This window comes from Sciurus carolinensis, chromosome 7, assembly GCF_902686445.1.
Source record: "Sciurus carolinensis chromosome 7, mSciCar1.2, whole genome shotgun sequence".
NCBI classification, from domain to species: Eukaryota; Metazoa; Chordata; class Mammalia; order Rodentia; family Sciuridae; genus Sciurus; species Sciurus carolinensis.
The window spans coordinates 141,956,769-141,982,684 of NC_062219.1; the positions used below are offsets into that span (position 1 = coordinate 141,956,769).

The window sequence follows — 25,916 nt, forward strand, 5'->3', positions numbered from 1 at the left end:
AGAAAAAATGAGTAAGCAACACTATACTTCACAGAGGGATGGGGAAGAATCACTGTTGTGGTAGAAAACTGAATCAATGATTTGATCAGACAACTTTTATATCATTACTTTAGCTTTAGAAAAAGTTAAATGGCTTAAGCAGCAAAGATTCAGAGTGACAAGGCTTTAGCAGAAGCCTGCTGGCTTTTTTTAGTACTGGAGGCTGAACCAGGGCCTTTCCTGGATTTTGTCCTTTCCTCCCCTTTTCCATCCTAGTGTTGGTTACCATTAGAGATACATACCAAGAGTGCATTTAGAGTAATGAAGTAATTCCACTATGTTTACACAGACAGAAGTTATATATGTATATGAATAGATTTATAGTCCATTCCATATCAAATAGGAGATGTGTTCTAAAAAATGTTTCTTCAGGGATAGGAATTACAAAAGCTGTATTTTGAAAACTAAAAACTAAATAGGTCCTACTGCTTTAATTTAGTATTATAATCTCCTACCAAGATGTTCTAGAAGATCCTCCAGAAGCTTAGTGTGACCTTATTAATTAGAATAATTCTCATAATCCAGAGCCTCTACCGGGGTATAACACAGGTGAGGAACCGAGGAAAGAGCTGGCAGCACATCAAGGTTAAGAACACACATGGCATGTGCAGCTGCACGGCCTTGTTGCAAACCCTGGCTCAGCAGCTCACTGACTGATGACCTTGGATGAGCTACCTCAGGGCCCCTCTGTGCCTCAAAGTCCTTGGCCATGGAGTAGAAGCTACTGTACAAGAAAAAGCATTGCAAACTGTTCAGTTCAGGACTCAGTAAAGAGTAGATATTCTTATTTTACCAATTATCTATCATGGTCTATAAGACATGAAGGGCATCAGGTTGTTATTCCTAAAATATCCTTAGCAAATCAGTAATTCATTTATAGTCACTCAAGTACTAGAAATTTTTGAAGAAGATGAAATTGAGCGTTTACCAGCACTCTGAAAGATGCTTTTCAGTGTTACGGATTCATAAAATTTCTTGCTAAAATGTAAAAGATAAATGTAGCATAATGCTGAATTTAAAATAAAAACCAATTCAAAATATAGCTATAAAAGAAAATTCATTTAATAAAATGATCACATTCATCCCAAACTGCACATATTACTGCTATGATTCTTAAAAAATAGTTTTCTAAGATTTAAAAAGTATCTAATTTTTCAGAAACCAGATGAAAATATACTCAATTACTTTGCATAATTCAGTAGTAATTGACACTTTGATTCTACTTCTAAAAGCTGTATTCTTTTCATCCATATTTACTAATATGGTTCTTTCTTTCCAGTAATTACTACTTCTCAGCAATGCTTCCTCCTAAGATGACATATGTATCAATTACAAATACAAACGTTTCCTTGCACAATAATTATCCCAAAGACAATCCAGCTTCTTAGTATAGCTAAAGGCATTTCCTTTTAGGTCCCTGCCGTCTTCCCTCATCTGTGCAATTGTCTGACTTCTATGTACCAGAAGAATGAACCAGTCAGAGATAGAAACAGACTTTAGAAAAGTAAACACGAAACAGAAGTAGAAATTAGTTATAGGGGCCATGAGATAGAACAGCAAGGGGATCTTTTAGATTTAATGGTCAGGCCATTTTGATAAGACAGTGTGTCAGCTGAGACTGTGAAGATAGAAGGTACTTGCATATGAAGACAAAAAATAAGTTTCAGGCAGACAGAAACAGCTAGGAAGAGCTGACTGATTGGAGGAAGTAGAAGTCTGGTCCAGACCAACTGTTATTTCTTTAATGCCTTGAGCTAATTTTCATGGTTACCCCAACAACCTGTGGTAGGAAAATGATAACGCTGTTCTCCCAGGTCACCCTTCCTGCTCTGCTTCTGCACAGCACTCGCCACCTTCTGACACGCTCTATCATATAGTTACCAGGGCTAGTCCTCTCCCCTTTTCCCAAATGGAAGTTCTGTGGGGACACTCTCAGATGCCTACATCTGGTTGTGGCCCATGGCAAGTGCTCGATAAATATTTGCTAAATGACTGGATGACCCACAGGTGGCTCAGTGAGGACACAGGCTCCCACGCATGGTAAACTCTCAGAAATGGAATTGCCTCTCAAGTCCTTCAGGGCAGAGAGCTTAATAATCTCAAGGAGGTGAGGGAATCTTCCTACCATGCCTGGTGTGAACGTATGTTACAGCTTTTTGAAATGTGAAGTGTATTTCTGAGTTTTTTCTTGCTGTTGTTGTTGATGTTTAAGGACAGGGTCTCTCAGTTGCCCAGACTGGCCTCAAAATCTGCTGCTCGAGAGATACTCTTGCTTCAGCCTCCTGAGTAGCTGTGTTACTGTGTCCCCGGCTGTTACAGCTTTTTTTTTTTTAATGGCAGCAGATAAGCAGTGCCATAAATTAAAATTCCCCAAAGGGCATTTTCAAAAAAGAATCTTTTATTTTATTCTTTATACTCACTCACCCTTAACACATTCTGGTCATTTCTGCCTGCATCTCTATACTGCTAAAAAGCTTTCTAATGGAACTAAGGACAGTCGCTTAAGGGATAACTTCTGACGAGTGAGTCCTTAGGCCACTTTGTCCTGTGTGAGCTCTGAGAGTGCATGCACACACACAGCCTGCTATACACGGAGGCTGCGCGGTGCCTGCTGTCACAGATGTTGTTCACGCAGCATGCTGTCGTATGTGCTTGCCGTGGTGCGTATCTGTGGTCGCCCATGTGGTCTGTCATTGACCAAAATGTCATGGGGCATGTAACTGTGCAGTCTTTCTTTCTCATGCTATTCTTGGACTGTACCACCCGGTTGGTCATCTGCCATCGCCACGTGCACCCTGCTTCTTCTGGCCACCTCCATGCTAACCCTCAGCTTCCGCTCCCCCGGCAGTCTCATTAACTGAGCTGGTCCCATTCTAACAGCTCCCTGCCCCCATACCCACCTCCTCGTCCTTCTGTAAAAGTTTTTGAGAATGAAAAATACCTCTTCCCATATGATCCACTTCTTCCCCAGGGGACATGCTTGCTGTCCACTCTGAAGACCAAGGATCAGCAGCTCTTCATCTGCACATTCAGCATGCACTTAGCATAGCATTTATTTTATTTTGGGGGTGGATATGGATAGATTTAAAATGTGTCAGAATTTTTATGGCCTAAATTAGGAGTGCTGAAATTTTTATGCCATCGAGCATGAGACGATGGTCCTGACTGGATATTATGGGATTGTGAGTGGTCTGGTAGAAATAGGGATGCTTCGAGAATGGAAATTAAGGGGTGTGACACCTGTCACTTTCAGGTAAAGTTCATTCCTTTGCATGGGCCTGAGGAAATGCAGGGTCCTCTTGAATGATTCTCTTAAGCAACACAAGGGAAGCACTGTCCCGAGTCTCTCGTCCAGAACCTGGAGGAGAGATGGCGGTAATCCACGGCCACATGGACAGTCCACCAGCAGCCTGGCTTCACAGTGTCCCGACTCCAAAATGTTCCCTTCTGTCTCCTGGGATAGTCACTGAGGCACATTCAGTCATCACAAGGGACAGCTGCTCGCCCAGCTAAAATGTCAGACTCTGGCGTAACCCCTGCCCTGTCACCACCATGAGCCCACAGTGGGTTCTGCGCTCCCCCTCTTCAATCTCTGCTATTCCCGCAACTGCCTGCTGGACTCTGCTTGCCTCCTCATCCAGCAGGGACCCCAAGATCAGCCTTCCTTCACTGTCCTCTCAAGGCCACCTGGATTCTGAGCACCCCCCTCTCCCAGCTTTCCACCACTTTTGCTGGTTGTCCTCTGGTCTCTGCTTTCCCTATAGCCGGAGAAGATGGGAGAAAAGTCACGGACGTGCTCGCAGAGTTCCTCTTTCATATCTGTCCCATGTGGGTTCAGGTGGACTCTGACTGATCCTTGGCAATCCCTTTGGGACTTCAGTTACCTGGTTACACCTTCTTCACAACTGTTCAAAGCCCAGTGCCACCATGATCATACATCCCGTTCTTTGTTCTACTGCAGTCTGGCTTATCTTCACAGTTTCACTGAACTGACATTCACTGTAGCCAGTTGTGTCATAGTTCCCAAACCCAAGGAACATGAAGGCAGATAATACTATTTGGATACCAAAAGGCCATTTCTAGCATTGTTCTTTTGCCTTCTACTATTGAGGCTAGAAGAGTAAATACTGTTCAGCCTTCTTTGGAAGTGGGGAGACCAAGACCCAATTCTAAGCAGTAACATGAGAGGGAAGTCCTTAGGGCTCTGAGAAAGAAATACTACTTTCTGTTAAAGGATAGAGAAGAGTTTGCTATATTATTCTTTCTTCTTCCCATCTTGAACATAGATGCAATGATTGGAAGTGAAGTAGTGATAATGTGGTCATTAGGTGACTGACTTGAGGACAAAAAAGTGTTAAGGGCTCAATATGAAGGAGATAGAAAAGATCTGTATTTTGGAGGTACCCTGATGCATCATTAAAAGAGCTCTGGAATCAAAACTTCAGATCTCTTGGTATGTCAGAAAAACAAATCACTTATTTAAGTCATCATTTTTTACTAGCTAATAGCTTGTGTATTTGTTACTTGCAGCAAGATGCATTCCTAAACAATACAGAAGCATTTCAGTCACTACTTATTACTTCTCTTCTAGTTGAATACTACTCCTTTTTAAAATCTTTCCCCTGGGATTAGTTATTTTCTAGTCTCTCCTGGCTTCCCCCCATTTCTCTCTGTGTTCTTTATAAGATTCTATTCCAGAGTCCACCCTTTATATGCTGGGGTTTCTCACTCATCTGTATGAGGACTTCCTTGCATCTCCCTCTACAGAGATTCAATCATCATCACAGACTAATTCAGGTCAAGTAGCCCTTATCTGACATGCTTAGGAGAAGAAGAATTTCAAATTTTGGATTTTGAAATATTTGTGTATGCATAATGAGATATCTTGAGGATGACACCCAAGTAAAAATATGAAATTCATTTATGTTTCATATACATTTCATACATAGACTGCAGGTAACCTTATAAAACCTTTTAAGCGTGCCTGCATTTTAACTGTGATTTCATGTGACTACACACACACACCACACACACACACACACACACACACACACACACACGAGGTCACTGTGGAACTTTCCACCATGGTGTCCTATTTGGTGCTCAAAAAATTTCATATATGGGATCATTTGAATTTCAGATGTTTGGATTAGGAATGTTCAATTGATAATTCCAAATTACCAGGTTGGACCTTTGAGCTTTTAAATGCAAATATAAAATTTGGTTTGCAAATATGGTTGCCTGTGGTCATTTTAATAGTCTCTTCCCTCTGGGACTTCATACACACTATTCTTACTGGCTGGATCACTCTTTCTCCTCTTAGTGTGTGTGTGTGTACACGCATGTGCACATGCTGGGGATTAAACCCAGGGTCTTGTGCATGCTAGATGAGTGCTCTACCACTAGGCTAAATCACCACCCATAGCCATACTACTCTTGTTTTTTTATAATTGTTTTCTCATTCTCGAGGTCTCAAGTTCTATGGGAAAGCTTTTATATTACTTTTCTGGCATCACTTCTGTGTGCTCCCATAGGACCCAAAATCCCCTGTCACAGGACTTAGCATACTTTATGTTGTACTTTGTCGACTTCTTCAATGCACAGTAACATGTGTCACTTGTCCTCATTTTGTCCTGAGCACCAATTAAAATAAGAGCACCAAAGCATTCCTAAATTACATATGATGGCTTCTTCTTAGCCCTCAATCTATTTAACTTAACAGTATTTGACCCCTCATTGCTCTCAAGTCTTTACCTAAGTCTATGCAAGTGAGACAAGTTCCCCATTTTATGAAACTGAAGGATAAAACAGCACCACCTTTTTACCATACAGACAGAACAATGAACATTCCATCACAGAGAACTGAACGGTGGTAACCTTCCATGACTCCACAAGAGTAAACCTCTTTCCTTTTTCCTGCCTTCTTCATCGGAAACCAGAGCTTCAGGAATTTTGTGTGTATCTTCCAGGCCTTTAAAAATATTTTTTTTAAACAAATCTATGTATTCTGTGTGGGAATTCACACAAGCACCATAATCTACAAAGGAGGACAATTTCACCTCATTTCTCTAACACATCCAAATGCTACAGTCAGGAGCACCATGCAAGCTTGATCCACACAGGATCATGGGTAATCTGGGCTCAAGGCCAACTTTCCTGACCCTACTTCTGCTGAATCATACAGCTTTTCTCAGGTTAGGAAAGTTTCTTTTTAATCCTGTTTGCTAAGATTTTTTTCTTTAAATCATAATAGGTTCTGAATTTTATTAAGTCCCTCCAATATGTCTTTCATTTATATAATTGTACATTGCATATTTACTTATTAATAATAGCAATCTGAAAATACACTTTCCTTATTCATGTAATGTTTTGAATAATGATATCTTAAAATATTTGTTAAGCACTTAAATATTAGATCATCATGCTTTTGTGGACATGGTTATCGGTCTCATCCTGGTGGAAGCCAACTGACAAGTCCTGACAGACCCATGTGAAGAAGAATGGAGGCCACCTGCCATCTGCCAGTACAAACTTACCACCCACGTGGGTGAGTGTTATGGGTCAAATTGTGTTCCTCAAACATTCCTCTGTTGAAAATCGAATCCCCAGAAACTCAGTGCTAACTATATTTGAAGATAAGGTCTTTACAGAGGAAATCAAGTTAAAATGAAATCATTAGGTTGGTTCCTAATCCACTATAATTCGTGCCCTTGTAAGAAGGGGAAACCTGGACACAGAGATAGGGATAGGGAGATGAGGATGCAAGGAACATAGAAACAAGATGGCCGCTGTGAGCCAGGGAGAGTGGCCTGGAATGGATCCTTCCCTCATGACCTTCAGAAGGAACCACCCCTGCCAACACTTTGACTTCAGACTTTTAGGCTCCAGAATGGTAAGAAAATTAATCATCTTCAGGGGCTGGGGATATAGCTCAGTTGGTAGAGTGCTTGCCTTGCAAACATAAGGCCCTGGGTTCAATTCCCCACACCATGGGGGGGGGGGGGGAGAAACAAGAAAATTAATCTTCTGTTTAAGGCCAAGTCATCTGATATTTTATAACAATAGCCCATTATGGAATGAATTGTATGCCCCCCAACCAAAATTCACATGTTGAAGTCCTAACCCCTAATCCCTCAGAGTGTGACTATATGTGGAGACAGGGTCTTTAAAGAGGTAATTAAAATTTAATGAGATTCTTAGGAAGGGGCCTAACCTGATATGACTGATGGCTTTATGAAAAGAGAAGGTTATGACTTAGAGTCTTTGAAGATACAGAGAAGATCATCCTCTGCAAGTCAAGGAGAGATCTTAAAGAATCCTATCTTGCCAGCACCTTGATCTCAGACTTCCAGCCTCTACAACTGTGAAGAAATAAATGGAAATAAATTTCTGTTGTTTGGTGAGGCATGGTGGTGCCCACCTATAATCCCAATTAACAGGAGTCAAGCCAAGGCAGAAGGACTGCAAGTTTGAAGCCAGCCTGGGCAACTCAAGAAGACCCCATCTCTAGATAAAATTTAAAATAGAGCCCAGGGTATAGCTCAGTGGTAGAAGTCCTGGGTTCATTCCCTAATACTAAAGATCTCTTATTCAAGTCACTCAATCTGGAATGCAGCCCTGGCAAACTAATACAGTGAGCCACACTGAGAGTTGCTCATCCAGCTTTAGTCAAGCCTTCTGACGAATGCAACCTTGCTCAATATCCCAGAGCCAATTCATGAGAGACCACAGCCAGAACTACCCAGTTAAGTCACTTCTTGAGTTCTGACCCATAGAAACTGTGGAAATTAATAAATATCTGTTCTTATTTTAAATCACTAAGTTTTAGGGTATTTTGTTATACACCAACAGACTAAATACAACAGACTAAAAAGAAACAAATAACAATAATTAATGTTATTTAATTGGTGTGCTCAGGAAAATATCATATGCCATTCTGAAGTCAATTTGACATTAAAATACCACTTTGCCTTGAAGCCTATTGTTTTAAACATAAGCTCCATTCTGTATTCAACTTAACTTTTTTTTATTATGGTGCTGGGGATTAAACCCAGGACCTTGCCTATACGAGGTAAGTGCTCTACCAATTAGCCACACCATCAGTCCTCAACTTTAAATCTGAAAAACATTCATTACTTTTAGTGTGAGTCCAAATGTTTTAGTCACAAAGAGCAGAGCCCTTCATGTTTTCCATTATCGGTACATCTGGAAAAAGCAGAAAATGAAATAAATGTATACCAGGACCAGCAGAATATTCCTTCTTGGTAATTTTCTTTCTCCCAGAATAGCCTCGCTCAGGAGTCAAAGGAGCACGGGATCTGAACTAGACCGCACTCGGTGCTCGTTCCCATCCTCAGTCAAGCCAAGGAAAACGAGACCGGAGTTGCGCACGTACCTTTTGATGGCCACCAGCTCCCCAGACTCGTTACTCTTGCCCATGAGCACACTCCCATAGGTGCCGTCCCCCAGCTGCCTCATGGTCGTGTATCGATTCATCTTGGAAAAACAACGCAGCCGAAGTTGTGGACTGAAATGACTTCCTTGTTGACTATAAATTTAAACACTTGTTTATTTTTATTCGCTTTTGCTCTCACTCTGCTGTTGTTACACTGGTGACAGGTTTGTCATCCTTACATATAGGCTCTTCCTCAGGATTATGTAGGTTCATGAGATAGAGCAATAAGGAATCTGGCAAAGAAACACGGCTTCCATTCTTATGAACACCCTATAAAAAAACAAGAGGAAAATGAGTTTTCACTAAAGTGTTTCTGCAAAACATTTACTGGCAACCTAGAGCGCAGAGAGAAATCATCAATAATGTCAGTACCATCTGTCAGCAAGTCATCTGTGCTACAGGGAAGGAAGATCACATAGACTGACAATATCCGTTTGTTGAATGCTTCAGTTACATTGGACTGGGCTAATTATCTTATGATTTCAAAATATTAGTTAATGATTTGTACGAGTCCTTTTTTTTTTTATTGGATTTAACCTAAATTATTCCCCAACTAAGACCTTAGAAAATCTGGCATCTAAACAATATCCATTCTTTGAATTTATTTTTGCATCATTTTTAATTTAGCATAATAAATTTAAAATTATACCCTTTGCAAAAACATTCCCAGATGATCAGCTACCCCAATTAGGTAAACAAAGCAAACTTGTTTAATATGAAGAAAATAAAATTATTAAAGAACTTCATATTCCATTTAAATAAAATGCTACTTTTACATTAAACCAAGAAAAATTTATGCACTAATCAGGAATTAGTGTCACACTTGATTCATATAAAGAAATAAGGAATGGAAAACTCTGAAAACTGGTTTGAATCTCAGTCCAGCTTCCAAATCTCTGCATCACAGGCAAAACTTTCAATTTACATAATTACACAGCAAGGTCATTTCAACACTAAAAGATCCCATGAAACTATAAATAGGTATCTTCTAAACGCTTTGAGCCACCCCCACCCCAAACTCACAAGTAGTTCTGCAATTATTACATCAAGACACCAATAGACACAGACACAGACACAGACACACATACGCACACAGAGTAACTGAAAAAAGGAGCAAAAGTGCCAACTAAAACAAAAGCTTAGTAAAATTGCTACGTTCTTTTTTTCTTTTTAACCGTTACTTCATTATTATAATGACACTTTGCCCCAGTGACGCACATGCAAGAGGCACTTAGATGTCAAGGGCCAGGTAAAAATGATTTGCTTATGTTGTTGCTTGTGAGCCAAGATCAACAAGGACAGCATGGGATATACCACTTTGTTTTTCTCTTTTTAATAGTTTTCTTCTAATTTATAGACCTCTAACTTTAAAAACCCTTTTATTTGGAAATAATTTGAAGTTCACAGGTAAGGTGAAAAAAAGAACAATATAGAAAGCAGAACAAAGAATCTAGATTTACCTGTTATGAATGTTTTGGTCCATTTCCCTTATCATTTGAGCACCCTGCACACACACACACACACACACACACACACACACACAAACACACACACAACCTTTTTTCTTGAACCTTTTAAGGTTAACTTACATGCATTGTGGTCCTTTGCCCCTACTGAAGATGAATACAGTACTTAAATGAATCACTGCTAGTCCAGTTTTCCCAGTTGATTCAATGATGCCCTTTATAACACTCTCCCCGCCCAGTAGAGGATCCAGTCTATGACCAGTTACTATATTTCGTTATCATCTGGCTGTAAAGTTGTGGGGGGGGTAGTTTTATAATTGCACAATTTATTTGCCTCCAAGTTGGTAAATTTTGTGTGTACATTGATTGATTGTTGGGTGGCTATAAAGTTTTATAGTACAAGACCAATTACAAATTTGAAGTAGCACTTAAAGCAGTACCAATTTTATGTGCATGCAAATTGTATTTGATTTTTCATTATAACTTGACAGAAATTTACTTTTAAATATTGAGTTTTGAAAGTAAATAAATATGGAAAGAACTGCTTTATATCATCTTTTTGAATTTCAAAAACAAATTTATTATTAAAATAACAAGGGACAGGGTCTAGATTCAACCCAGGTATTCTTAAGATGCAGGTTCCTTAAGATAGATCTGGAAAGTGAATTTTCAAGCAGTCTTTGGAAAGTGCTTTCAACAAATTTAAAGCTTTCCACTTCCTAGCTTATTTTCCAGTTTGTATCCTACCAACAAGAATGGTCATTATATGACTGAGCAGAAAAGAATACAATATAGGTTGAATAACCCTTATCAGAAATGAAAGATTTTAGACCAGAAGAGTTTGGAATTTTGAATGTTTGGGGATTTGGGAATATTTGCATCTTCATAAGGAAATATCTTGGGAATGGGACCTAAGTCTAAAGAAAAATTCACTCATGTTTCCTATACAGAGCCTGAAGGCAATTGTGTGCCATTTTAGTGTGCTTGGGTCTTGACTATGACTTGTAACATGTGGTCAGGTGCAGAATTTTCAACTTGTGTTGTCAATACTCAAAATGTGCTTCAGATTTTGGAGCATTCTGAATTTGGGGGTTTTAGATTAGCAATGCTCAACCTGTATTTATGAAGCAGTTAGAGTGGTACTGATATACATAATCAGTAAAGGCTCATGAACCCTGTGTGAAACTCTTGGGGCTGATATGCTTTGGAATCTACAAGTTTCCATATTTTAGGAAAGTAATATGGTACATACACCATTGTTGTTATATTCTCAAGCAGCATCTTAATATACCTTCAAAAACTACATGAAAAGTACACTAAATAAAATAGGTAAAGACTATAAATGGCCTCGTGCCATTTAGTCCTGTTTTTGTTGCAAATGAATTTACATAATTTTATTTTAAAAATTTTAATTCTCAGAGGTTTGTGGATTTTAAAACTACAGATAAGGAATTGTGGATCTGTACATATCAGAAAGCACAGGTACCTTTAAGGTTTTACAAGGTTCTGATTTTATTACCTTCTTAAACAAACAAAGCACACACCTAGTATCTACCTCACTGCAATAACTAATCGGTTAGTTGTTTGATTTTAGTTCTTCATTTTAAGGAACTATTTTTCAATACATTCCTATTATTCCTGTTGGCTTTTAGAAATCTCTCATTCTTTTTTTTATTTTTAATGATTTTGCTTTGTTAAAAATTACTTGTTGCCAGGTACAGTGGCCCATGCCTGTAATTCCAGCAGCTCAGGAGGCTAAGGCAAGAGGATTGGGAGTTCAAAGCCAGCCTCAGCAACTTAGTGAAGCCCTAAGAAACTCAGTGAGGCCCTGTCTCTAAACAAAGTACAAAAGAGGGTTGGGGATGTGGCTCAGTGGTTAAGCACCTAGATTCAATTCTTGGTACCAAAAAAATAAAAAAATAAAAAATTACTTGTATTCTTTATTGAATTGTAAACTTTATGCTCTTTGTTCATTTTCTTTTAATTATAATTATTAGTGCATATTAATTGTGGTATTTTCATACATGCATATAACATACTTTGATCCTACTGAAATCTCTTGTTCTAATACTGTGTGCTTAATTGCACATGGTTATTATCAAAATATATACACCATTAAAATAAATCACTGATTTTACAATGCCTTTTATATTTTGATACTTCAGTCAAAGATCTTTTTTTTTTTCTCACTGTAGCACTTTTATTTCCACAAAGTAAAATTAGAGCAATTGCTTCTCTCACGTATGTGGGAATTTAGGTCCAATTAGGTCCAACGATATATCATAGTTGTCAAAGTACCAAAAGCTTTCAAATGTAGGCTTGCTGGAGAAAGAAACATACACATGTGCAGAGATGTAAAACAACACTGTTTTTTCCTGTTTTCAGAAATGTATTTGTTCACAGGAAACTCTAGAAGAATTCTGTGGGGCCTTTAAATAATAATTTGTGTAAATTTAATATATATCCCATTTCACATAGAAAATAATCTCTTAAAAGGCATGTGGAAAATAACTTAGGCTATGCTAACTCTGTAGCCAGGATCTTGGAAAAACAAAACAAAACAATGAAAACAAAACCACAACAGTAGTTTACATTCCTATGTAAGGGTCTCTTCATTTTTCTTAACTTAACCCTAAACTAAATCTCATAACGAATACCAGCAAATGGGTTGCTGTTTGCCTGAAAAAAGAAAAGTTTTTGTAAGTGGTATTTATGTCATACATAGACACTGAGTCAAAACATTAAGTTGAATATGGAAAAGGTTTTCTCTATACATGATTCCAAACTATAACACATACTTTTTTTTCTTAATTTTCCCTTTGTCTGTATAAAAAACATTCTTTTGAAAGGTCTTTTGGGATATTTATTTTGTTTTGTACTATGTGGCTATGATTTAACAAAACCTGAACTAAAACTTACTTCTTACTATTTGTGAGTTTATTAAATCAGTAGTTTGCAACTTATCACAAACACATTAGAGTGCTAACTACTCTTGTCTAGCTACCCTGGCTAAGGTGACATACACCTGTCCCTTTTGTGAAAATGTGTTCTCTCTAGGTTTACTGATCCTTTCTGGTTATGAAGCAATATATAGACTATATATGATATTCCTCATGTCAGTAAGATGGTAAAATAAAAACATGGAGGGATAAATGACCTGTCTATCATCAATCAGAAAATCAATGATAGAGTCAGCCTAATATTTGCATTAGACTTGAAGCTCTTGTTTTTAGTGTGGTCATCAATTTGTAAACAACCTGTTCTTATGCAGTTATGATCACTGATACAGCGGAAGGAACCATACCATCCATGCTCTAAAACCATGCAGCGTTAGTCCCACAACTCAACTGTAGGATTCCTAACCCGGCTCCTCACCCTGAACCACCACCATACTAGTGGGCAAGTGCAGGTGGTATGACTCCCTACCCTGAAACCTGGGGCTGGACCTGCGTCATCAAAATACCCGGGAAGACTGAAAAACCACAGGAACAGTGGAGGGAAGTGTGAGACACTAGAGCTTGGAAGGTTAAGGGGAGAAGGAGTCATGTGGAGCTCCCCTCATAAAAGTAATTCAGAAATGAAGTTAAAAAATAGCATCACCTCTTCTTTTAACCAAATTATTTTCACGGTAATGCCCACCCAAGTATTGAGGTCATGAAAGGTAGAAAGTAATCAGGCAATTCTGAGAAAGGACATGCTTCTTGAAAACGGAATAGAAGAGGAAGCTGCCGCCAGAAGCAAGGTTAGGGTGGTCGCCAAGGCAGACGGGGGTTGTTATCCAGGAAGTGGAAAGACGTTCAGAGATAAGAAGGTCACGAGAAACAATCAGCAAAGTTTACTTTGCATTTGCCCAATAATCTGAAGAAAAGGAATTAATCGTTTCTCTCTCTTCCACTATTGAGAGCATCAATCACCACCACTACTAATACCTTAAGGTGGGAGGGTGACCCTAAATCTGCACCAGTACCATCAGCAGAACAGATCACTGAGTCACTGATGACTTTCTGCATTGGCCTGGAAGCCCCACCTTTCTGGGAGGGGCTGTTACAGAAACTTCATCCTAGGCCTCACTAACCAACTTGCAGACAAATGCTGGAAACACAAATGTTATTTCAATTGAGGATAGCCATAGAGAATACTCAGAGTCAGGGAAGAATAAATAAGGGACCCAACCATTTCCCAGCTGCTTTCTTTTGAGGGGTGAGTGGTGAACATTACGGATATAACATGGATTTTTATTATTTATTTATTTGTTTATTTGTTCTTGCAGTGCTAGGGATTGAAACCAGGGTCTTCGGCATGCTAGACAAGCACACTACCACTAAATCACATCCCTAGCCCTGTGACATAATTTTTTAAAAGGTTCAATTTGTAGCCCTGGGAGAATCTAACTTTTAAAAACAAATTTACATACTGTGTTCCCACACATAAACTCTAGAAAGGCATCTTTCGAGCCATATTAACTACAAAATAAATAGCTCTTCAGGGTGAGAAGCCGATTACTTCAGCTGTCCTTTCTATCCCCTGAAAATACAGGGACAATGGCCTCGTGTTAAGAGGCATGGACAAAGCCAAGCACAGTGCTGCATGTCTGTAATCCCAGCTACTCGAAAGGCTGAGGTGGGAGGATTATAATCAGAGGCCAGCCTGGGCAATTTAGTGAGAGCCCCAACTCAAAATACACCCGCAGGAAGGCGGGGCGTGGAATGAAGGCAGTTAAATATAATATTTCCATGTACTTACTCACTGATAGCACGTGTACAAGTGCTTTTATCAGTGTAGTACAGCCAAGGTCCTAAGCTCATTACTAGTCAAAACTAGTATATATAACTCAAAACAGACTGCTTATGGTTCTCCAGTTCACACATGATACTGCTCTACAAGTTACATCTATTCTTCTTTATTGACCAATGGAAAACTAATTCTGCAAAATAAGGATGTATTAACATGGTTTCTTATGTACTTGAATATGTGAAATATACATGAAAATAAAACCCCAGAACCCAAGAAAATGTAAGACAACTACAGTCCTCAATTAAGTTAATAATTGTTAGCAACTCAGAATTTTCTATAATAGAGCTACAATACTTATTGCCTTTTCTGAGTTAAACAACCCTTGTGATTTTTTAAAAAGACACTTTAGAGTTTCAATGATAGATTTTCACTAATAAAGACCCTTACAATTTACCTCTCATTCTAGTGTTTTTATTTTTATCTAAGTGTACCATTACTGCTTAAGTGCACAATTACTGTAAACTGGAGCTTTATTCTCCACAGCTTTGTCCAGCTAATAAGGGATTAGATAAGATTAAAGAAGATCAGCACAGAGGGCAAATGAAGGTTAAAACCTGTGTCTGCCAATCACAAAATAGACAAGGGTTGGATGTGTTCAACTTGTCATGGGAAAGCATATTATCTTGGTATTACCCCAAGACTGGCATTAACAGTTGTAAAATAGCCCTGAAATTAGCATTTTAAGAATTACCAACTTGGTTAACAAGCAAAACAAAAAAGATGTCAAATTAACCAATTTATAAATTTAAGAGATTCGAATAAGGGTTATTATAATGGGAAATAAAGATTCTGTCCTAAAAAATAAAAGCACAGTGCTCTGTGTGAACATTTACAAATTATTTAAAAACTAAAAGAAACAAACTCACACCAAGCAAGAGATCAAACATCCTGCACAAAGCCAGCTCTGTGTGGCCCTGGTGAAGTTGGTCTCCTTCAGGTGAAGCTTTCTCCCACCCCTATTGCGATTTTGACTCAAAGGGTTGGGTCTTTTTTCTGGTCAAAATTAGTCTGACAGTTTCCAGTTCCCTCTATGAGAATTCAGTTATCATTAGAATAAATGTTCATTTAAAAGATTAAACACAATTACATAAATCACTTTTCTGTAGTGCTGTAATTATAACCACTAAAACACTGGGTTTTTGTTTGTTTGTTTGTTTTTGTTTTTTTTTCCTCCTGACCCTCGACTCTTGCCTGCCCCTAAATTAAAATGTCTTATTTGCAGTCAAGGGACAGTTTTGGTCACACACACTCTGATCCTTCTCCGCCAACCTTAAAGGTTCCTGAGGCCGGTGTCACACGGGTTTGCCGGGAGGGCGTGGGCCGCCGCGGGTGGGGACTCCCCTGGCACCGGGCACCTGCTCCAGGACCCTCCCCGCGGAGGGCTTGGCGGGACGCCCCCAGGGTCACCCGGTGCCGGGGTTCCGCTTTTACCAGCACGTCATTTAGGATGCGAGGGCCGGATTAGGACCCAGTCTCTTTCTTCTCCCTCCGTTTTACTTTTGTAACAGATCTGAACTCACTTTCGCTTCCTGCCCGAGGCGCAGTCCCGCCCCTACTCCTAACACTAGTGTCCCCTCCATCCCCGGGCTGCAGGGCAGAGGAGGAGAGCGAAGAAATGGGGTTCTGGAGAAGTTCGGGGTCTGGGGTCTCCTACACTGACGGACGTCCCACCGTCATCCTCCACCCCGAACCGCCCCCCGCAGCGAGACGGCGGAAAGGTGGTCAAGGGGCCTGGAAAGCAGTGACTGCAATCGGCGCCGGTGGACCCTCCCGGCCCGCTCCGCCCACCCGAGACCCTCCTCCCGCCGGTCCTGCCCCTACCGGCGTCCAGGTGCGGTCTCTCGGCAGAGATTGGCCCCGATAGGACTGGGCGCCGAGGGGGCATGCCGGGCTGGCCTCGCCGGACAAGCTTGGGCTGGGTCGGGTAGGGGGTGGTGGCCCCACAGCCCGCTCGGGATTACCCGCCCGCGCCGGCCGCTTACCTCTCTTGCTCCCTTGTGAAGCTCTGGCGTCCTGTGTGTTTCATCTCCTAGGAAACGGCAAGGGCACGCCAGCTCGCGGACCGCCTGCCGCTTACACCCCGCCCACAGGGGGCGTGTCCCGCCAGGGTGAGCACCACCCTATCAGAGAAAGCTCCGCCCCCACGAGGGGTGGGGCCCAGAGAACAGCTGGACCATCCCTAGAGCTAGTGTGCTTGTCTGTTTAGAGTCAGGGTTTGGAAGTCTACCTTCTCAGCCAGTTCTGTACTAGAATTTGGTTTTGATATTGCTCTGATTCATTTTAAAAAGTCTTTATTTTTAAAATCTGGTTTCCAAACTGGGCAGGGAAAGAGAAGGGCATATGTGTGCCTCCTACTTGTACTTTCTTAGTTTACTTTCTGGGGAAATCTGCTGTTGGACTATAGTTCCTTATATTGGTCAATTCCTCAAGTATAGAGTTTACCCTGGCTTGCATTCTAAGTTCGTCTTCATTTATTCATTTAGAGAACCCATTCAGTACCCATCACAGCGTTAGCAGCAATTCCAAGGTAAATGGATGATTGTGTGAATAAATAAACAAATTATAACTAGTCCAGAGATGTGAGAGGAAGGCACACTTGTATTGCTGCAAAAAAAATATTCATATGGGCTGTCAAGAAAGAACCCATGAGTCAGAAGCATGGGAGACCACGGTGTATTCATTTAGTGATTTTTTAAAATTAGGTATCAGACTTGGATTTGGCACCGAGAATAGTGTCAAGGTAAAGAAGACAGACACACTTTTGGCCCTCTCACATCATAGAATGAAGTAGGCAGGCAAAATAAAAGCACAGGTTCAATCACAGAGACCCATCTGTCCATTTAGCATGGTGTTCATGACCAAGTTGAGATATATTGGAAGAGGAGAAGATTTGGGGGTGGAAGGCACGAGAAATTACAAATCCAGTTTTGAAAATGTTGAGTTTAAGGAAAATCCAATCGGAGGTTACAAGAAGGTAGCTTAAAATATAAATTTGTAACTTAAGAGTCTGTTAGAGGTGGAAATATAGGTATATGGAAATACTGTAAACAAGGTCATAGATATGGATGAGATAAATAGCAAGAAGGAAAAAAAGGACTGGGATTCTGGAAAATGCCATCTTTTTTTAAAGTAGTGAAAGAAAAGTGGAGGCAAGGGAGAGAAAGACTGAAAAAGAAAAGTTATAGTAGTGAAAGGATATCTCTGAGACATATGACATTTCAGAATGAGAAGAAGTAGATTTTTCAAAAAAAGAATAGAATGAAAGAAATGAGGAAAATAAGAGGATGGATGATAGGCTAGATAATCCAAAGAGCCCTCTGGCTTCAAAACAACTATCTATACATAAAGCATAATTTTTATCATATGGTTGTGTTAGGGAAAATAGGAAGTCTCTAAATACTCCCACCCCCTTCTACAAGGTACGTGATACTCAAGCAGGAGCAATGCTCATGTATAAAAGGCAAATGTGGTCTAAAAGCAAATCCCATCTCTGTATAGCTATCAGGAGACTAAGTCTTGGACCAATAGCTGAGTTGAACAAGAGACTGGAAAATTAATCAGGGGACTGGGAAAGGGCAAAGTGGCCCCAATTGAGTGCCTTCTGAGTCCCAGAAGGAGCAAACAGATCATCTCTGAAGTATTTCTCCTTAATCTGGGCCCCCAGGTTTTCAACAAAATATGAGCTCATGACCACATGAAGAGGAGCACCCTCAAATGAAAATCAGCAGAAAAAAGGAAAACATATTCAGAATTTTGAGGATTTTAAGAATTGGAAATAATCAACCTGAATATCAAATAGCTATGAATGAAATGCTTAGAGAAATAAAATACAGAACCACAAAAATAAACAGAAATGTTTTTAAAAATGAATATCATAATTATCAAAATAAAAGTTAAGAATAAGTTAAACAGTATGTTGAAATCAAATAAAGAATTAGGAACTTGGCACAAAACCAACAGAAATCACCCAGAACGTAGCATACAGAGATTAAGATATATGATGGATAGAAAAGAAAGTGTAGCATATGTCTTAAAAGAACCTGAGAAGTAGAGATCAGAGAGAATGAAGAACAGAGAGCCAAATTTAAAAAAATTGTGGTTGAGTATTTTCCAAAACTGATTGAAGACATAAATCCACAGATAAAGGAAACACAAAGAATACAAAGCAGGCCAAGTAAAATGATGCTCATGTCTAGACATGAAGTTGTACAACTGTAGAACGCCCAAATCAGGCAAACTTAAAAGAAGCAGAGAGAAAAGAAAGATGAGCTACAAAGGAAGAGTAAAAAGACGGAGAGGGACTTCTCAACAGTACAAATGGAAACCGGAAAAAGAAATGAAATTTCCCTTCAAGTGAAAGTAATAAAATTTTCCCCTCAAAGTGCTAAGAATAACTTGGAGTTGTATCTTAAAAAAACTACCTTTCAAGAGCAAGGGCAAATAGAGACATTTTTAGATTAAAGACATTTTACCATCTACTGCAGAAGAATTTCTAAGGGCTATACTTTAGGACAAAGGAATGTAATCCCAGGAGGCAATGTGATATAAAAAATAATAGGCCCATTTGTGGTGTTAAAAATATAAATTAAAATATTAGATGACATTAGTATACAAATTAAAGGTATATTCAGGACTAAGGGATTCTAAGGTCCTTATAATATGTGGTGGCCTATAAGACAGTATCTGCAGCCTTTGTTAGGCATGCATGATAAGTTTTAGGACTACCTTGGACTTACCTTGCTCCAGATCTGGAATTAACCATTTCTCCAAAGAGTCTTATTTCCTTTGAGTAAATAATGGCATTAAAAAAAAAAAAAAAAAAAAAAACCAGTACCGAGGTGTTCATGTGTTCATTGCTACCACAGTGTCATTGATTATGTTTTTCCTGGGCAGCTAGGAAATACTTTTGAGTAAATCAAAAGTTCATCAAAATAGTTTTGAGTAAATCAAAAGTTCATCTTGCTACCTCTGAGTCAAAGCTGATACCACCAATTTCTTCCTCTTCTTCCTTGATTCTTTATCTTTATCTCTCTTCTCCCAAATGAGAGCCCTGATTTTCCGTAGCACCCATATTTGAATCAATATTTGAATATTGATTCTATAATGTAGACAAATTTTATTGGAATCACTGCAGCTATCCACTGTATCCAACAGTGTCTACTACATAAAGTTCAACATTTCTTTGCAGCAGTTTCATGTGTCTTTAGAATACATCCACTGAAGGTGTGCTATAAAGAAGAATTTTCAAAAGTGACTTCCATTTATGTTTGTTTTTGGCCTATGTAGTTAAGGTGAACTATCTAGTTAGGTACACATTTCTATTCGTATTCAATTTTAAAGCCCTCCCCATTCATGAAGTAGAACAAATATGGTGGAAAGTTTAAAAGAAAAAAAAAAAAATAAACTGCAGGGAGAGCAATAGCGTGTTTCTGCATGAGAAGGTTCAATACCTTAAAGATGCTATTTCACCTATATTGATCTGTAGATTCAGTCAATTCCAATCTAGAGCCCAATAAGGGATTTCCCAAGAATTTATTAAGCTGATTCTAATATTAAAGAACACAGGCCCAAGAGGTATTAAGATGCTCCAGAAAGAATAAACTGGGTGAGTGAATGAGTTGGGAGACAAACTGCCCAATGGACATCAAGATTTATTGTAAAGAAATAATCAACAGATTATATAATGTGGATGCAGGAATAGAGAAAATCTCCAAAGAAATAGAATAAAGAGCTCAGATATAAACTCAGGCATATAGAGCAATTTGATGTGTTTTGGAGGGGGCCTTGCAACTCACTTGGGAGAAAATAGACTACTCAACAAATGACAGAACAAGTAATCCATATGGAAAAACTGGTATATATGCACAATGGAGTATTACTTAGCCATAAAGAAGAGTAACTTTATGACATTTTCCAATAAATGAATGGATCATGCCAATTGAAATAAGCCAATCTCAAAAAAATTAAAGGTCAAATGTTTTCTCTGATATATGGAAACCCACAATAAGGGTTGGGGAATAGAAGAGAAGTTCGGTGGAGTAGACAAAGGGGAATAAAGTGAAGGAAGGGGGTAGGCAAAAGAAATATGGTGGAATGGATGTGACATAACTTTCCTATGTACATATGTGAATACACCACAGTGAATCTCACCATCATGTACATCCACAAGAAATTAGTTAGAAAAATAGCTATGTGTAAATGGCAGAAATGTCAATAGAAGGAAGGGAGGGGTGGAGAGAGGGAAGGAGAGGTACTGGGTTCTGAATTAGAAAAAGATATAGTCCATGCTTTTATAATTATGTTAAAATAGATTCTACTGTCATGTATAATTAAAAAGAAACAATTAAAAAAAAAGAAAAACTGGAATTTGTCCTCTATTTCCTACGTAAGCTTAAAGTTGCTTTTACAAACTGAATTTGAAATAATTTGAGATCAAAAACAGTAAATATATTATGCCACACTTAAAATTTGAAAAAAAAATTGATAAGTAAAGATTGTATGTTTTCATGGTATACAATATGTTTTTCTCTGTGGTTACATTGTCAAATGCCTAAAGCAAGCTGTTGAACACATGCATCACTTCACATGCTTCCTATATACTCTTTTAGCATTTTTTAAGTATACAGTATGTCGTTACTGACTGTAGTCACTGTGATGTACTATGGATCTCTTGAAGTTTGTCCTCCTATCTACAGGAATTACGCATCCTTTGACAAATGTCTCCATAATCCACTCACCTCTAAACTCTGGTAACTACCATCTTACTTTGTGTTTCTGAGTCCAACTTTTTTATACTAGAGACACAAGTGAAAAAGAGTATGATATTTGTCTCTCTGTGCCTGGATTATTTTATGTAATGGACATCCTCCTGTTGATTCATGTTAAAGATCACACCCCACACACACACACTCACATACACTTGCACACACTTACCCCATGCTATATTATTCATCTTTAAGTTGTACCACATTGCATAAAAAATATTCATCAATTCCTGATGGATAAACACTTACATAAGAAAGGGGAAAGCTTTGAATGTTTCAAAAAGTATATCAAAGAATGTACTTATGGTTTTTGGATAGGGAGCGATTTTTTAAACAAGAAAAAATGCCAACTCTAATAGAAAAGTAATGTTAAACTATATTAAATGGACAGTGCTAGGTATATAGCTCTGTGGTAGAGCACTTGCCTAGTATGCATGAGGCCCTGAGTTCAATCCCCAGGATTTCAAACAAAGACTATTAATTCAAAAGAAAAGTGAAAGAAAAATACGAACGTATACTTCATAGTAAATACTAAAGATGAATGTGTTACTCAGCTTTCCATCATTGTGACTGAAATACCTGAACACTTTACAAGAACAATTTATTGGAGGGAAAGTTTATTTGGGGCTCATGATTTCAGCAGTTCAATCCATGGTTGGCCAACTCCATTGCTTCTGGGCCCAAGGTCTCATAGCGGATGGAGGGAAGCTTCTCCATTTGTGGCAGCCTGGATGCAGAGAGAAGGGGAAGGAGAAAGAGGATGCAGGGCAGATGCACCCTTCTAGGGCAAGGCCCCCAGGGACCCACCTCCTCCAGCCACTCGCAGTTACCACCCAGTCAGCCCATTCAAACTAGGATGGACCGATTAGTTTACAGCTCTCATACTTTACTCATTACTTCTTGGAATATTCCTACACTAACATAGGAGCTTTTGGGGGACACCTCATATACATATCATAACCACGAATAAACCTAGTAGATTGATAGACCAGATGGCAAGGATATAGTAGAACAAGGACACTTATATAGTGATGGTGCATATAAACTGACACAAGTCAAATTTTTTTCTTGTAGTATTGGGAACCAAACGCAGGGCCTGGCACATGCTAGGCAAGTGCCATATCACTGGGCTGCATCCCCTGCCCCAGGCACAGCTGATTTCAAAGTTGAATACTCAATTACTATTTGACCCAGCAAATCCATTTCTAAGGAATTTTTTAAAAAATGCTCAGGTCACACCTCAGATCAATTAAATGAAAGTTTCTAAAAACAGAACCCTGGCATCAATGTGATTTAAATATCCCTATATGTTTCCAAAGTGCCATCAAGGTTGAGAATCAACTCTCTAGAGAAACTCTTAGACATGTGCATGAGGAATCACATACTAAAATGTCTACATGTACAGTATTAGTAGGAGCAAAAATGAACACAACCCAACTGTGGTCAACAGGAGACTGGAAAAATGAATGATGATGTAGCCACCCAAAGGCTTATTACAGTAATGAACACCACAGTTACCTTAGATACAATATTGAGTGAATTAGAAAAGCTGCACAGAGCTACATGCAGTGTGCTACCATTTTTATAAGTCTTAAATACAAGGAAAACTAGATGAGATATTGTTTTGAGATTGGATCAGTAATTCACAGATTATCCCCAGATTTGGAGATTTGCTGGAAGGATGCCTAAGGATCCTATAGCATAGGACTGTAGAGAGAAGGCAGGGAGATGAGTCAGGGGCCATTTGCAATTGCACAGTTAAGGTCTGATGATGGACTAGGGTGGACCAGAGTAGACCATAGCAGAGCAAGCAGGAGATAATTGTGGTGTTCTATTACAGATCAATCCTTCGATTTGACTGATAGATAGAAACCTTAGACATGCAAGTCCTTACTTAGAACTTCTATGACAGAACTCACGACTTCCTCTAGTCCCAACTTGGGGATGGTTCTTATTGGTCAAATTGTCTTCCTTTAGTTGAATGGCAATAAGCAAATTTGCAGTTCCTATTACTTTGTTTTATCCATTATAATCTGTAGAGGACCTCTAGTTTTTACCTGTCCAGTGTCTACTCTGCTCTGTCCAGTATTCCCCTCCTATTTTCCTTTGGGAAGGCTCCCCTGACCCATTTGTCTTGTGTGGCTCAGCTTCAGGGATGGGCATGTGAGCCCCTCAGTCTCAGTGAGTGGCTTACATAGATAGGAGTTTGATCCTGAGATACTGGGGAAGAGGTACTTCCTATCTGCTAGGAAAATGAGGCTTAGTGATTGGAGGCCTTCTTTGCTGCATAAGAGATGGTCTTCTTGAGAATGAGAACAGAGGAACTCAGAACTGAGAGGAACTGAGATTGTTTTTAGAGGTTGCTTTGTGGCACCTGGACAGAGCCATGCTGGAATCAATCTCTGCTGTTGTCAATGATGAAATCCTGAAAATTCCTCTCTTTTCTTAGCTATTATGGTTTAGCTATTAGGTGTCCCCCAAAAGCTCTTGTGTGAGATGATGCAAGAAAGTTCAGAGGCAAAATGATTGGGTTATGAGATCCTTAACCTAATCATTGCATTAACCCCCCAACAGAGATTAACTGGGTGATAACTGTAGGCAGGTAGGGTGTGGCTGCAAGAGGCAAGTCTTTGGGGGCATTCCTTTGGGGTATATATTTTGATCTTGATGAGCAGAGCTCTCCATGCTTCTTGGTGGGCATTTCCTGAGCTGTTTTCCTCCACCACATTCTTCTGCTCTGATGCTCTGCCTTACCTTGGACCCAGAGCAATGGAGCCATTTATGTCCATCTATGGACTGAGACCTCTGTAACCAGGAGTCTCCGTGCAAACTTTTCCTCCTCTGATTGTCAGGTCTTTTGGTCACAGCAGCAAAACAGTTGACTAAAACATTAGTTATTTGGCTTTCATTTCTTTTTGCAATTGCAAGTGTTCCTAACTTATACAGGGCCATAGAGAAAACTTTTCCTTCCCACATATTAATTCTTCTAGGATTTGAAATTGTCCCGTGTCTTCAGGCCTTCCCTCACATCTTACAATTGCAGAGTGAAGGGTCCTCTCTTCATTCTGTACAGTCTTCCATCTTCCATGCTCAATTTCCTTCCCCAGTCTCAAACTCAAGTGTGTGACCTGACATTCAGACAGGGACTGAAGAATCAGAACTTCCAAGTTCCATACATTTTTAACTGTATTGTCCTGTATTACTTTTTTCTAAATTCCCCACTTTGATGCAACTAACACTAAATGTTGTTTTTGGGTTATCCTCCATCCTCAGGATTTAAATGAAAATTATTTTTTATTTAAGCTCATGGTCAAATTTTAATCCTAAATTTAAACCAAGGTTTACATGATGTGTTAGTCAGCTTTCCATTGCTATAATGAATAGCTGAGATAAATAAACTTAGAAAGAGGAAAGGTTCATTTGGGATCATGGTTTCAGTATGTGGAGACTTTGGGCCTGTGGCAGCACAGTACCTCATGGTGGGAGCATGTGCTGAAGGAGGCCTGCTTACCTCATGGCAGCCAGAAAGCAAAGGTAGGCAGGGGAGATACTAGCATCTCTATATCCCTTTCAAAAGCATGCCCCCCCCCCAATGACCCAACTTCCTCCCACTGAGCCCCACTTCTGAAAGGTTCTGCTATGCAGCAATGTCACAAGCTAGGGATGAAGCCTTCAACACTTGGGCCTTTGGGGAACCTTCAAGATCCAAACTATAGCACATGGTCATAATTTTAAAAATAATCCTTTTCATACTCACAAGCTTACCTGAGTAAGAATGCTCACCCTTGTTAGATTAGTAGCCAGCATTATTGTTATTTTTTCTATTTTCATTCAAGCTAGATATAGTTGTCAGAGTCATTAGTTAGGAGATGTTGGTTTTAATAAAAGAAAAAGGGAGAGGATGAGTATTACATTATAATTTACCTGCTATATGAGTGTTATTATTTGCTTTGTAAGGGGAGTTGTTCAATGGGTATAAAGCTTCAAAAAATATGCAGAGTCTATTTAAAAGAAAACTGCTTCATGTCACCTTGTAAATAAGGTTTCTACTAAAGAAAGAATATGTGGATATGTTGATTTTTACCAGAGTTCACGGTTTGCTGCTTTTTCCCAAGACCAGGAATGTCTATGCCATTCAAGGACACATAACAGCACCTTGGCAAAGTGACATTGCAGAACTTGGCCCCTCTGCACCTGTCTCATGGTGGTCCCAGAGGTTCAGGCAGAAGTCAGAGAGGATCCATATCTAGAAGATCAAAAGACAGCAAACCCAAAACACTAGACTAGAACTTCAGTACACAACATCTGTATGGGTGACCTTTGGAGTCTCCAAGGGCCACTGGGCAGGCTGGGAACCTGAGACCTGGTCTGTCTGTCAATAAGCAGCTGCTTCCCTGT

At 39.4% G+C, this 25,916-nt stretch overlaps 1 protein-coding gene across 3 annotated transcripts in view; it reads right to left on the reverse strand.

Annotated features, from left to right (window-relative positions):
* The window catches only part of Mak (male germ cell associated kinase), a 55,783-nt gene extending 38,991 nt beyond the window's left edge, over nucleotides 1-16,792 (reverse strand). For 2 of the 3 annotated variants that reach the window (XM_047558414.1, XM_047558412.1), the window contains exons 1-2: nucleotides 16,576-16,729; nucleotides 8,435-8,764 (exon numbers count right to left, since the gene is read on the reverse strand). In XM_047558414.1, the coding sequence (XP_047414370.1) occupies nucleotides 8,435-8,535 (101 nt within the window). In that variant the 5' untranslated portion in view covers nucleotides 8,536-8,764; nucleotides 16,576-16,729. The other variant, XM_047558413.1, reaches the window with a different exon arrangement.
* Between the last annotated feature and the right edge of the window lie 9,124 nt (nucleotides 16,793-25,916).